General features: G+C 38.3%; 2 protein-coding genes across 5 annotated transcripts in view; one reads left to right on the top strand and one right to left on the bottom strand.

Moving 5' to 3' along the window:
- The first annotated feature begins 275 nt into the window (after positions 1 to 275).
- Positions 276 to 8,521, top strand: LOC122078506 (RHOMBOID-like protein 12, mitochondrial). 2 transcript variants are annotated; one of them, XM_042644518.1, is made up of 8 exons: positions 290 to 778; positions 3,695 to 3,809; positions 4,151 to 4,270; positions 5,223 to 5,330; positions 5,937 to 5,981; positions 7,456 to 7,560; positions 7,651 to 7,692; positions 8,018 to 8,521. In XM_042644518.1, the coding sequence occupies exons 1-8, from the start codon at positions 375 to 377 to the stop codon at positions 8,105 to 8,107; spliced, it is 1,029 nt and encodes a 342-aa protein (XP_042500452.1). In that variant the 5' UTR covers positions 290 to 374; the 3' UTR covers positions 8,108 to 8,521. The 2 variants fall into 2 exon arrangements, with proteins under 2 accessions (XP_042500453.1, XP_042500452.1); XM_042644519.1 differs by lacking the exons at positions 7,456 to 7,560; positions 7,651 to 7,692 and having other exon boundaries at positions 276 to 778.
- An 816-nt stretch (positions 8,522 to 9,337) lies between these two features.
- Positions 9,338 to 14,493, bottom strand: part of LOC122080395 (eukaryotic translation initiation factor 3 subunit M-like) — a 6,182-nt gene continuing 1,026 nt past the window's right edge. For 2 of the 3 annotated variants that reach the window (XM_042647355.1, XM_042647354.1), the window contains exons 2-11: positions 14,146 to 14,278; positions 13,207 to 13,336; positions 12,441 to 12,579; positions 12,122 to 12,334; positions 11,888 to 12,026; positions 10,560 to 10,710; positions 10,358 to 10,464; positions 10,182 to 10,279; positions 9,967 to 10,036; positions 9,338 to 9,655 (exon numbers count right to left, since the gene is read on the bottom strand). In XM_042647355.1, the coding sequence (XP_042503289.1) occupies positions 9,566 to 9,655; positions 9,967 to 10,036; positions 10,182 to 10,279; positions 10,358 to 10,464; positions 10,560 to 10,710; positions 11,888 to 12,026; positions 12,122 to 12,334; positions 12,441 to 12,579; positions 13,207 to 13,336; positions 14,146 to 14,238 (1,230 nt within the window). In that variant the 5' untranslated portion in view covers positions 14,239 to 14,278 and the 3' untranslated portion in view covers positions 9,338 to 9,565. Of the gene's footprint in view, positions 9,656 to 9,966; positions 10,037 to 10,181; positions 10,280 to 10,357; positions 10,465 to 10,559; positions 10,711 to 11,887; positions 12,027 to 12,121; positions 12,335 to 12,440; positions 12,580 to 13,206; positions 13,337 to 14,145; positions 14,282 to 14,493 lie in introns of all 3 variants that reach the window. The other variant, XM_042647353.1, reaches the window with a different exon arrangement.

Genomic DNA, 14,493 nt, shown 5'->3' with positions numbered 1-14,493 from the left:
AGTTTTCAAAATCAAAACTTAGACTGTTTCTTCTGATCTTTTATTATCCATCATACACGTGGTGTTGGCCACATGTCAGAATCGTAGGCAGCCTCCGCTCCCACGGCCCCTCCCTCCCTCCCACCCACCCACCCACCCAACCAAAAAACAAAAAAAGGCATCCGATTTTTCTAACCCTAAACCAAAAAAGTCACGGTTGCGATGCGGGTAGTGTGACTGTGTGATCCATTTACGGTGACTCGGGAGGTTGAAAATTGATGCTACAAGAAATTGCGTAATTGTGTTACGACCGAGCGGTTACTAACTTACTATTTAATAGGGAAATTTCCCATCTGCGTTTTGATCATTTAAAACGTAGAAGAGAGAGAGAGAAAATGAAGAGACTCCTTTCTTGCAGACTCAAACTTGTCTCAGAAATCCCCATAAACCTTTCTCACTCTTCCTCTACCACCTCCTCCTTCCAATCCCAGCTCTGTAAGAACTTCACTTCTCTCGCCCAGAAATGCCCCAAACAGCCCACGCTCTCTCAACCCCATTCCTTCGCTCCTCGTTCCTTCAGCTTCAGTTCTACTCATTCATGGCGCTCCCAAAACTATGTGTCGGAGAAGATCTTTTGCTTTCTGGCGAATCCAGTTCTTGTGAAACAAATGGCATCGTGTGCCCATTTCAAGATTCGAAGCTTAAACATCTTTGATCGTTGGGTTCAGTCCCTCAAAGCTCAGTTTCGTAGACGGCAACTGGATTTTAATCCCACCTCATTCAAATTCAATTCCTCAAGGTACCTACCCTTTACTTTTCTTTTGGGTGTTTTAGTTCTTATTTTCAAATTGAGGATTTGGTTCTTGATAGTTGATAATTGATCATCACTGCATCTAAATTAATCCATTATGATCCTTCTTTTTTCGGTCTCCTTTTTGTTTTTGTTTCAATAGGTGCTTTTCTGTTACAGTGAGCCAAAAATTGAAACACTGCTTCGTTTTATACATGTTTAATAATATTGGAGAGGGGGAAATGGACTTAAGCAAAAGGAAAAGGATTTAGTAACGTGCAGATTTATAGTCATCATCAAATAATAGCCCGAGAACGAAATTCTTCGCGAGAATTTGGAAATGCACGACTGATATGAACGTACACTGGACGACACGTGTCGTAGTATGATTGTGAACACTGTAAACCTTTTCTTTCCCCCTATCATTCTTTCTATCTTTATGGTAAATAGCCATGGCTGTACTGGTACCGGGGAAAAGCAGCTAGCCATAGCCCTCTCTCTCTCTCGCCATTTTTCATCATTTTGGTAAAACTCTCTGTGCTAACTCAAAACCACCAATCTCTTAACCTGCTTGGACTAGATAGACCCATTTGAATGGGACTGGAATCTGGGAACTCTTATCTTGGTTATTGACAGGTTTTCAGGGTAGTTCTACAACCAGGATTTTAACCCTGTATATTGAGGTAGAAGAATTAATGCTGCTGTTGAATAATTCTGTCATAAGGATGAAGATCTTTTTTCATTTTCCTTCATTAGTGTCACTCGATCAGCTCCACAGATTATTGACCTGGTATGAGACGGGCGAGAAAACAGATAAACAAAATGGTTAAATGATTATTTCTAGTTAAATAGTGCCCAGACTTTATCAGTTGCTTTTTAGTACTAATTTCAATCTAATTTGAGTTGTCTTAAGAGAATAAACCTCCAAAAGTATAACACATGAAACTCAAGGATGAATAGTTATCATCTCTGATTTTACTCTGTTGGCTTTGTACCTTTTACACTCTTGTCTTTCGGTTTTGGATATCCTATATCTTGCAAGAATTTGATCTTGCAGCAATTAAAGAAGGGCCCTTCTAAATGACACCTCTAAAGGTGTATTTAGAAGAACTTGACTCCAGGTGGGCAGAAATATGAAGCGAATGCAGATAATCCTGGATAATATTGCACGGTTACATGGTACTGACTTTGTGAAAATTAATTGATAATTGGTTTCTGAACTAAAATTAGTTAGCATTCTATGATCTATCAATTTTTTTTTTTTGTCTCAATGCACGTCACTCGGTGTACTGTCTTACAGTTTTTATGTATGGTTGGTTTGATATTTACAATCGGAGCACCTGATTCATCTATGAATTAAATCAAATCAAATAAAGATCAAACTTGAATGATATGGAAAATCAGATATTTTCCTGTTAGAATAAAGTAGGTCAAAATATTACCAAAGCTGGCTCCTGATATGTGTAATCAGTCAGGCCTCAGGGTCCTACTATCTCCTTTCCTTTCCTTTCCTTTTTGCGTTGATGACTAAAAGGACTGACCACATAAATATAGAAACAGACACAAGAGCAAACATGAAATCCAAGATTTTTGAAATGCACCATCAGCTGCTATGTGACAATTAGTGGATTAATGATAAATTTCCCCAAGAGAGCATGATTGGTTCTAGGTTTTTATGGTTTCGTTGGAGTCAAAGTATTGATAATCTCTCTCCCTCCACAACAATAATTCATTCATTCATATGTACAAGAGACCTGTCCAACCTAAGCAGAACTCCAGCTGCTATTATTATTGCCCTAAACTCACCCCCCCCCCAAAAAAAAAATTATTATTGCCTACAAATTCCTGAGAATTACTTGGGCTTGCAGCAAAATAAAATTCTTCTAGTATGGTTTCCTATTCATAAATCTGTCAATGGTAGTTTCTTCACCGCCTTTATGGAACATATTTGTGCTTTTCATTTGGGCCTCCGGTGTGGGCTTACACAGATCGCATGGGTTCTAAATGTTGGGATAAAATGGAATGGACTTAGCATCAGAAAGTAATGTCCCCCAGACAGATTGCTTCTGCATGTTTTCAAGTTGTACTGTGTGGCGATGCTTTGGACACACTTATGGAAATGCAGAATTTATTTTTGTAACTATACTTTTGGATTGAAAGGATACTGGGGAGCTAAGGACTAGAGAAGTTTGTAGTATAAGTATTGCAAGCTTATTTTTGCTTAAGGTGTAATTAATATCTTCTGTCTCGTAACATATGCTTTGCTTGAATGAACTTTGCATTTATTTCTGATCCCTCAAGACTGAATTGGTGAATGTTTGAGATTTATGTAAAAGGTACGTCAGTGAGACAAACAATGTTGTATGGAGCTAGATGTTGACCAACAAAAGAGAAAAAACATATACAAAATAAGTGTGCTGAGATAAAAATATTAAGACGGATGAGTGGCAAAACCTAACAAGTTAAAATTACAAGTGAACACGTTGAAAGTAACTTAGGAGTTGCTCCAAAGGCGATGAGTTAGGGAGGTCACTTGAGGAAATTTGGGCACGTACAGCAAAGAGCTTTAAATGCACCAGTAAGGCATGCTATGTTGCTGACTATGGGAACTAGAAGAACATGGGCAAGTTGAAAGTGAATTGAGGAGAATTGGTGGGAAAAGATGTGAATGTCTGGGAATAAACAAAAACATGACTCTGATACAGTTGGCGAAATAGGATTTATATAGCTGACCTGTTTGGTTGGTATAATGCTTTGTTGAATTGAGTTGAGTTTAAAGACTGAATATGCGTCATCGATTATTTATATATTGCCTGAAAACCAAATATTTATCATTCTATTCGATTAACCAAGCAGTATATTTTCTCTTTTTTTACTTTGGTTAATATATTTCCTAAATCTGATGTCATTACTTCCTGTTTACAGGAGATCATGGTACCCAACAGAAGATAATGTTGTTTTGGGCTTGATTGTAGCTAATGTTGCTATTTTCATATTATGGAGGATTGCTGATCCTACATTTATGAGGAAGCACTTTATGGTCAGTCGTCATTGAAATTTTGTTGTAAAATAAGTTTTAGGATAAATACTTTCTTCCTGAAAACTGGAAAAAAAAGTTAAATTTTCTCTTTTTTTTATAATGATCATACCTTAATTAAGCTTCCTCTTGGAAGATATTTTAACAATGCCTTTTTTTTTTTTTTACTGATAGGTAGGCCCCAAGGAGAGTTGAACTCATGACCTCTTACTTGAGAGGCGTTGGTCTTTGCCAACTGAGCAACCCCCTTGGGTATTATTTAAACAATATTTGGTGCTACTTAACCTTGTTCTCGTCATGAAGCTGTGCTCAAGTATCGTTCTGACTTGGTATTATTTGTGCAGATTTCAGTGGAAAATGTCATCAGTGGACGTGTACACACATTGATCACTTCTGCATTCAGCCATAAGGACATCGGACATCTTGCTTCTAACATGATTGGTCTTTATTTCTTTGGACAAAATGTATGATGGATTTTCTCAGATAACTCACTTTGGGTCTTACTTTTCTGCTTTATACTAATTGTTAGTTATAGAACTTGGCCTGGTCAATTGTACCACCCAGGAACTGTTCCTTGCCAGTTTTGGTCAACCTGGGGGTACCAGAACTCAGATGAAGGGGCTTTTTCTGCAATGACCTGGCTGAGAGGTGGATTGGCACAAACTTGCTCAGAGACCGCTCTTATTATTGCCCTTGCTCCCCCCCCTCCCCCCCTCCCCCTTTTCCAATCAAAATGTGAGTGAGTCAACCATTTTCTGATAAATGTCTCAACAAGTACATCTAACTCAACTCTCTCTCCTAGAATCTGCATTAGAAGGGATTTACGTGGACTTATTATTATTATGAAAACATCTAGAGGGCCTAGCCATCCAATTTAACTGTAACAATTGGATCCAAATGATTAGCCCATATTCAAACAGTGAATGATCCAATCACAATAAGGGTCAGCTAGAGAGGCAAGAAACTGTCATTGCTAAAGCCGTGGCTTGTGGTTGGGGTTGGTAATGTGTGTATGCTTGTCCGGTAGGGCTGTCAATTGGCCAGATCTTTTCCAAATCCTAGTCCATGTCCTCCTGATTAGAAAAATGACAGATGGACTATATTCTGATCCGATCAATACTTAGCCCGTTCATTTAAGATATATTGAATAGTTGGATGGATGAATTAATTCCTTGTTCTGTTCCGATTAAGATGGGATCCACTAGTATGATCCAAACTGCAGATTTGATACTGCCCTATGCACATACACCATGCATTTTTATGTGCTTCCTAACCATCTGTTTGTGGTAATCAATTAGTATTATTTTACTATAGTAGGGAAATAGGAAACTTAGACTAACATTTGTCCCTCATGAATGAATGCTTTTTTAACTAGACAACTAATTCTGGTCATTAATATTTTGTTGCATTTACCAGATTGTAAGACTTTTTGGACCAGAATTCCTGTTGAAGTTATATCTTGCTGGTGCAGTTACTGGATCGATATTCTTCTTGGTGCACCATGCCTTTATGTCCCCTCCCCAGGTATGAAAGAAAATCTCAAAGCAAGTTAGATACTTGTTTCTCTTCAAAGAGAGGCTGGATATCTATGAAGGGCATTCATTAGCTTCAGGCTGTCTGGGTCCGAAAAGGTGCAGAAATGTAAGATGGTTTTCCACCAGAATGTGATTTTCTCCATGGCTTGATGCCCAAAGAAGATTATGACAACACCCCCCTCCCTCTCCCCCCCCCATCCCCCCGCCCGTCTCCCCATACTCCACCTCTCCCCCTCCCACTCCCAATTTTCCAATATTTCTCTTTTCACTTGCCAGTGATTGTTCCGGTTGTTGAAATTTCCATTTAAAGTTTACTGAAACTTTCTCAGAAAGGGTCATACTGTGGCAGAAGCACTTATAAATGGTTAAAAGTCTGAACCACTGTGGGGGGTGTAACGAAGTTAGTTTTTCCCAGTTTATACATTTTCCTTTGTGGGCCACTTTTTTTTTTTAATTTTACTTTCCTGCATTCTTCTTTTCCTGACAAAGCCTCAAAATATTCTGGATTTTTTATGGCCATGATGTTTGTACTTGAGATAAAATGTGAACTGGGGGCAACATTGTTTTTACTGTCTTCCCATTTTCCTTTGTGCAGAGCGCAGGGATGTGGAGCATTGATCCTAAGAGAATTCCAGGACTGGTTTGTTTCTTTACATCCATTTTCTATTGAACTAATGTTCTGGGGCAATTCTTAACCTGATTGAACGACTTTCCATAATTTAACAATTTGCTTGTTCTAGAGTTGGCATTTGTTTAACAACCCATCTAACCTACCTGGTCCGGGTTGCCTTTTTCAACCAAAAATAATATTTGCCTTGTGTTGAATATTTCGAGCTTAGCTGCACATAAAATATGGATATATACCGTAATTTAACTAATGAATGTTGATACTTATGTATGATTCCTCATACTGCGATATCAAAAGAGATGGGCAATTCATAGGGGCTTTGTGCAGTCTTTGTATGTTACTTGGGTTATAACTTATAACCCATGGTATATAGCATACAGAAATTCATATGATTTCCCATAGGATTTACAAGTTATTAATTATTAATCTGGGTTTATGCACCACATAGAAATGTGATATCATAAAAGAAGTAAGATGATTATCCATTAACCTTGACATATTCTCGTCTTTTGTGACTTTGGGTGTCTGTGTGCGTCTGTGGCCGACCCCATTTAGTTGGGATAAGGTTATGTTGTTGTTGTTGCTGCTGTTGTCGTCGTTGTTGCTGTTGTCGTCGTTGTTGCTGTTGTTATTCCTGGTGGACAAAAACTTTTAAAGTATAAAATCTCAAATTCATGTATGTTCTGTCAGGTTTATACATCGAACACATTTTCATCCATAGGATTCATATATAACGTGCGTTTGGATAACCATATTTTTGGTGAATGTATATGGGGGAAATTTCTGTTAGTCCTAAACTTAACCTAGACAACTCCCCTAGATCACTTATTTTCTTATTCCCCCCAATGAATCAAACTTTCACCTCTCCTCCTCCCCTGGCCTTTTCGCAAGATCCAAATTACCCTTCAATTGCATATTTTTGCTATTTTTCCACTTCAGCTTTAAATCTACGTCCTAATTTTGTATTAAGACGACCAGACTATGTATTATATAATTAGTAACAATATATTTTTCCTTCCTATATTTATTTTTAAGGTGCCCTAAATCATATGGTTACACGTTCTCTAAAATTTATCAGCGAATTAGTGGACTAATAAAAGCATCAAGTTATTCTGGTATGTCCTTGGGCGAAATTAGTACGCACAGAGAAAATGTGCTATAAGTTGGTTAATCCGCATCACATACATCAAAAACGATACCTTGTTGGGTTGAGGTTGGCCATATGGACATTAGAATGAGATATAGGCATTAATTTATCATTAATGATTCTTTAATACATAGTCAGGTGATTATGTACTTTGGGTAATTATAAGTTAAGGGACTAACAGAAGTATCCTCTTCGAGCATGGTTTAAACACGGTGTGGCCAGAATGGAAGAATTCAAAAAATGGAGTCTTTTTGTTGCACAGTTTACGAGTTCAGCCTAAGAGTGAAATGTTGATTAACTTGTGATTTTAATTCTATCATGTGTCTTGATATAATACAGGGTGCGAGTGGGGCTGTGAATGCTATCATGCTCCTTGATATATTTCTCTTTCCAACAGCCACCCTGTATGTCGAATTCATCATACCAGTTCCAGCAATGTTACTGGTAAATTAGCTTTCCGTCTTTGGGTTAAATATGAAGTAATGCTCAGGTTCAGATATTTCTACCTGTAATTTTCTGCCTTGTAAATTTCAGGGCGTATTTTTAATAGGCAAAGATTTACTGAGGATAGTTCAGGTATGTATATGAATGTGGATGTTGTTTGCATGCCTGCATCACCGTGATCTCTTTCTATAGCCCCCTTTGGAGAGGGAGAGAGAGAGAGAGAGAGAGAGAGAGAAGTAACATCTCCATTTTTCAATCATTTCGATTGGAACTGTGGGGAAATGTGCAACCTGTTTCCACCCAGATGCCTCTTTTAGTCATCTGGGATGTTTGTGTTTTAATCATTGAAGCGTCCTTGCATCAATTTGCTGTGTGAGCCATAGCCAAACTATTGCATCCATCAGAGTCCTCCCCTTGATTTTTGTGGCTCTTAACTCATTCCATATGTATGTTGCAGGGGGACAGTGAAATCTCAGGATCAGCCCACCTGGGAGGTGCTGTTGTTGCTGCTGTGGCATGGGCTCGGATTAAAAAGCGATGGATATGATCTTCTTACTCTAGTCTCTGCCTCAAACTTTCCCTTGCTTCAGTGATTGGGGTTTTTTTCCCATCCTTGGTTGACTACCCACCCAACATTTTCATTTAAGTGTAGACAGATTTTACTTTCCGTTTGTTTGTATTACAAGAACAGAAATTTACTTGAAATGCAGCATCTGTACGATGAATCAAACTATAGTTTCCTTCCATGGCCATTGTACTCGCCATATTTAGAACAGCCAAGGCAATTTTGAGCAAGAGCATTGGAATTTCCTGAATGATACCTCAGTAGGTGAAGTTTGGTTCTTGTAAGTTGTAACCCTATTTTAGTTTGTCATTCACTTTTTCACTGTATCCCTTCGAGATGGGAGAGTGGTAATTTGACCAAAATGAACAAGGAAGCATGAATGATCCCATTTTCTCCCTTTCTGATCTCATTTTCGATCTGACTGACATCTGTCTCTGCAACCTTACACCATGAATGGATCAATCTTCTACATTTCCGCTGATCTTTTTTCTGGCCACTGGAAACATTACCAAAGTTATTGAAACCTTAAACTTGAGTCTCAAATCTAGACCTCCTCATTAACCGATGAGCAGTCTATGAGAGGAAATCTCAAGAGTTAAAATAGACACAGGAAGAGACCACTAGGGCATTGCAATTTGCTAGTAGAAGAGATGTCAGGGAATAATAAGAAAGCAATTGGATGGAAGAGGATGCTATTCATTAGAGGGCCGTTGCAAAGGTTGCCCTTTTTTTTTCTGATGAGTTACAGAGGCTGCTTTTGATGGTCCCTTCATGGTCATCCATGGATGGGATGGAGAGATACATGAGATTGAGGAGTTCAAGTGACTGGATAACCCAAGTACCGAAAGCTGGACCTCCTGTTGGTATTGTTGCTCTGCACTGTGATGACCCATTGAATTAAGATAGGGCCTCTGTTGGGGGTTTGGTTCGTGATGAGGTAGGTGTCCTCATTTTTGCATACGCTGGTGTTGGAATTTTGATAAATCAGTTCAGTACATTGAGATACTTGCCATTGAGAAGTCTCGTTAATTGTGGAGAAAATTTTCAGATCTCTCAGGTCCTACTAGAAACTGCCCATATACATCTTGATGCAAAAAGAGCACGGTGCGAGGTAAATAGAAAAAAGGAAGCGAAAGGAAATATTTGCCAGAAGAGGATTCGTTCCTTGCAGACCATTGATATTTAGAGGCAAAATAGGAAGAAAAAGAAAAATGAAGGGCAACTTTGATGATAATAAATCTAATGAAAATCAATTGCAATATCAATTCGGGAAAATTTAGACCAAGCTCCAACTACACAGAAATTACTAGTGCAATAAATAGTTAAGAACTCGTTCATCCATCCATCCATCCATCCATCCCCACCCCCCAAAACCCAAAAAAAAAAAAAAAAAGGGGCAACGAGGACATCAAAATTCGATAGCCTTGATCGGTAATTTTCTCAACGACTCATAAGACCTTGCACTGCCTGTGTGGCATCTTCAGTTCCCTTGTTAGCTTGGATGGTGCTTATAACATTTGCAATATTACCCTGAGAAGCAACATTAAGACAAAAGATTCAGCAAACACTAGTTGAAACCATTGTGATCAAAGTCTTCAAACGCTCGCTTCACTAGTCATTAGATTAGATTGGTCTCAGATGCAGAGTCCAACACTGAACAAATAGAGATCCAGAAACAGCCCCCCACGTGTTCTCCATTTGAACTTTACAAATGCTATGACTGGGACAGCATAAGGGCTGGACTAAAAAGACAAAACCCTTAACAAACTGCATCTTCCTTGAGCACATGCAACAAAAAGGACAATGATAATGATAAGAAATGAAGCGGGGAACTTCCTTACCCTCCATGTTGTGAGTTTCGATCGAAGTGTCAGCCATTGATTCAGCCCAAAGACACGTTCCGTACAGCGACTACACATTGAGCATCAAAGACACACCCCAAAAAAAGCAATCAAAAGAAGAAAGAAATGACCATAGTAATGGAAATCCAATGGATCTTCTCTAGATAAAGCAAGAGTAGAAACAAAGAGGGGGAAACAGAAGGTATAGAACTCACTTTACGATTACTACTTCGTTCATCTGGTCCATCTTACAGTCGAGCAGTTTTGCAGTTATTGCCTTCACTACCCACACTTCCACCTCATCATCGTTGACCTGGAAGAGAATTTGCACACCATTTACAACAAAGTTTGAAAATATAGTATAACCAAAAAAGTAGGGGACAGAAAGAACCCGAAGTGTGTCTTTGATGAGACCATATGGAATCTCGCCATGGTTAGAGCCAAGATCAGCCAGTGTCATCAACCTCATCTTTGTAATACAGTCCTCATGGACAAGACCTATACATAGACCAAGCAAAAAAAGATTCAGTAATCTCTCCCTCACATGCATGCATATGAGATACTCACACCCAAAAAGAAAATGAAAGTATTACCATAGCTTTTCAGTAAAGTGGAATTTGCAGCATGGAAATCTAAGTAGGCATCCAGCCTCTGAGTGAGAAATATCTTCAGCAGCTGATATACCAATGCATATTTGCCATCCTTCTCCAGCTGCCCCACAGCAGGCATGTCTAACAAATCACTCTGCAATGAGTTTTTAACCCCATGGAGAGTGGGGTTGGATGAGACAACAAATTGAGAGACATTTTAATATCCGGCGTGCGAGACATTATAAAATATATGAGAAACACAATAAAGAAAAACATGAAAAACTGGGAATCATAGGTTGCAATGAGAATATAATTCATGACCTTGGATTTGTAACATGAATAATACCAACAAATAGTTTTTTTTTTTTTTTTTTTTGGAGGGGGGTTGGGTTTGGTGGGGTAGATGGCATGTTCTTCTGTTAGAAACATAAACTTAATCATTTCCATTTTACATCCCTTCCCTTGTTCCCAAACTCCATTCCCGTGACAGAACAGCTAAAACATCTTGAGGTAGAAAAAACGTTTATATCAATTATGTGTTGTTAAGAAGAAAATATTACATCTATTCATGGTAATGGATGGAAAATGTGGGCATTGCAAATAACAAATCCAACACATTATATATCTTTGGATCCCACGGCATGAATCAAGTAAGCCACCAACCAAGATTACAAGGAAGCTAAGGTGGGAACCCCAACAAAAGAAGGGGTTCCTGGGATTTTTTTGAATACCAAGCCCCCACCCATCCCTAAATTGTTAAGCTTCACATCCTGAACCCAACAATGGGGGTGGGGAAAGCTGTCTCCACTATGACTTGTACCCTGGTTATCCTTAAGCATGAGGCTGTTTGATCATATGCTTTATACATGAAATGCCTATAATTGGCACAATATGAGGCTGTTTGGTCAGCTCAGAGAGCTAAGCAGCAAATCCCCATCCAAGATGTGCCACACTAACTGAACAATCTGATTAACGAGGGCCAATGAATAAGATTGAACACAGGTCCAACATGCACATTAGCTTTGCTTAGTATTTAATTTAGATCACATACATGCCCGGAGGCATTACAATTATGAGGCTGTAAAGGCATTCAAGAATTGACATGTCAGATCTACAATATCAAAATATAAATTCTAGGATAGCAAGACCACAAACTCAAACAAGCAAATGATAAAAAAAGAAAAGAAAGGAGAAAATACTAAATAATGAAGGTAATTTTAGAGAATCTGTTGAAATTAGCTGAACTATGACAATATTGTGTCATCTATATATGCTGTGCAGTCCACTCATACAAGCTCCTCATTGTTCAATAAAAATGAGAAATGAGATACCTGAAACATCTCTGGTGCCTTCACAAACTCTACAATAGCACGCACTGCTTCCTCCTTAGCTTCACTCATTGTATAAGCATCCTCCCCCGAAAAAGTCGCCAAGTATTTGGTCAGGAAGTAAAATGAATCCTTTGCAGAGCTAAGATTAAAATAATAGTTACAACTGTTTGTCACAAAAGAAGTCATTATCCATAAATATGTAGGTGTATCGAGAGAGATCAAATAGATTTGTACCCTTTGTGTTCTTTTAATATATTAGAGATGGTGAGAAAAAGCTCTCTCTGATCCATGGTCCCAATATTCCATTCTTTCACGAAGCTATCCATCTTTTTGAACGAAGGTATAATGTGATCAGTGACTTTTCCATTGATGGCCAAATTAAGGGCCTTCATGTAAACATAGAACTTGCTATATGGATTCTCCAACAGATTGTACAGATTGAATAAGCTGGATCAAGAGACCATATAAAAAGATATTGATGACAATAGAACAAGAAATGACAAGGAGAGAGGGAAACAAGAAACCCAAAAGGGCAACTATATATTCATATTACATCTTCAAGCGTAATGCAGGCTTGTCGTTTGCTTGTTGGGTAACTTTTGTGGATATAAGCTTTGCCATCTCGAACGCTTCGTCCAGGCTTTCAGGTTTTGTGACAAGGCTACACGTAATGGTGAAGATGCACTCAAGATCTGCAACCGAAAGAAACAAAAACTTATATAAAGTTTCAAATTTATGAGAAAAGGAATTTCATTGACTATGAGTAAATGACAAGAAAAGTCTCACAAGCTCCGCCAACTGCCTTCTAACATTGAGATTGAGATAAATTATACTACACACCAATTTGAGGCATAATGAAGAAAGAAAACTCAGCAGTCCGGAAAATAGTCAGATATAAGTCTGATGCAAGCTGAGGCTAGAAGTCGAGCCATTATTTGTGTCATCCCAACTAGGAATAAATCAGGTGGTTAAACAGTTTAATCAATGTAGTGACCAAACTTACAAATTGGATATAGTGTGAAAAGATAAGGATTCTATTGTATATTACAGTTCCGTGAAGATGATTGGATGGGAAAAAACAAACAAGCAAGTAAAATCCTAATTAATTTTTACAATTCCTGAGGAAACCTCTCAATCAGTCATCAACATCTGGTTGTTCTAAAATGTTTTATCCGTTGACAATAGACCTCCAGGACAAAAATAACAAATAATAAACCAGCAAGACCAAACACTGCAAACTGTAGCCCTGTAGGAACAAAAGCACATGCAATAGAAGTACTTTATCAAAAAAAAAAATCAATGCAATATAGCTCCCACACCTTTTTCTGACACTTTTGAAAAAATCAAGTCTGCTGACGTAAGCATGAGAGAGGCCAAGTCCGACCATCTACTCATTACTATGCATTCTTGAGCCTCCATACATAATCTAGCAACTTGTGGCTCAGAAACCTACGGAAGAATGAAAACAAGAAAGTCAGATACAAAAAACTACACATCACCACAGATTATAACGTAGACAACAAAAAGCATAAAAATAGTACACATAACCACTATATCAAGGAAATGGTTGATCAGAAGTCCCAGACCACCAAAACCACTCCTAGGGCATGTCTTATTTAATTTTCTGCACAGAGTCCTATGCCTTGAATATGCAAGATAAATTTTTTAAACAAACCAAATGAATTTCACTCTTCTAGAAGAAAGGTAAAGACCCATTCCCAGTTGGCAACCTCAAAAAACTCGCATAAGTAAACTGGCTTATGTTTCATCCATCTAATACCTAAATACCACAAACCCACACCATCATACTCATCTGTATTACAAAATACTTGCCAGCACTGAACGTATTAGAAGTGGATAAAATTTTGTAATCAACTATACGCTGTGTTTTGTTTGTCATTAGGGTGTTAACCAACCAACAAGACTAACAACATTGAATCTTGAAAGTTCCAACCTAAAACCTGAGGAAAGGTTAAACACAAAGTGATTTCTTACAACATTGTTTTCCTCCATACTCTAGAATAAAAAATAGAAAATTTGAAAATTACAAACATTTGGAAGCGGATAGAATGAAACTATCTGTTCATGTAGCATAGAGCAAGCAATCAAGATACAGCTTTGTGTGGGAGTTGTTAATTGAAGTGCGGCTCGAGCAACCAAGAAGATAACTTGTTTGACGTCCCAAATAAAACCAACAATTGAAATCAATCACCAAATAAATCCAAAAAGGGGGGGGGACAACAGGGAATATTGAGTACCTCCGGTCCAGCATCAGCCCAGGCAAGCTCAGACGTGAAACGAACAATAGAAAGTGACGGATCTTCCTCTGAGGTAAACACTATAGTTGCCATATTGAAGATACCTTGTAACACTAGGTTTTCGTGTTATTCCCTGCTATAAACGCCATAGTTAATAAGTTCGGGAACGGCAATAAAATGGGCATGGATTCTTATGATAATTAAACAGGCCCAACGTCAATAATACTTTTCATGTAAGGCAATGATATGGTACATGTTTAATAGTTGTTTGATATGGCCGCTTCGTAAGCAAAAATACAGGCATATATATTCCCTATGTAACAGGCATGCACCTTTCTCTCCCCCCCC

The sequence above is a fragment of the Macadamia integrifolia genome, chromosome 5, assembly GCF_013358625.1.
Source record: "Macadamia integrifolia cultivar HAES 741 chromosome 5, SCU_Mint_v3, whole genome shotgun sequence".
In the NCBI taxonomy this organism is placed as follows: domain Eukaryota; kingdom Viridiplantae; phylum Streptophyta; class Magnoliopsida; order Proteales; family Proteaceae; genus Macadamia; species Macadamia integrifolia.
Note: the sequence above shows the minus strand (reverse complement) of the source record. Positions and strands in the feature narration are given on the sequence as shown.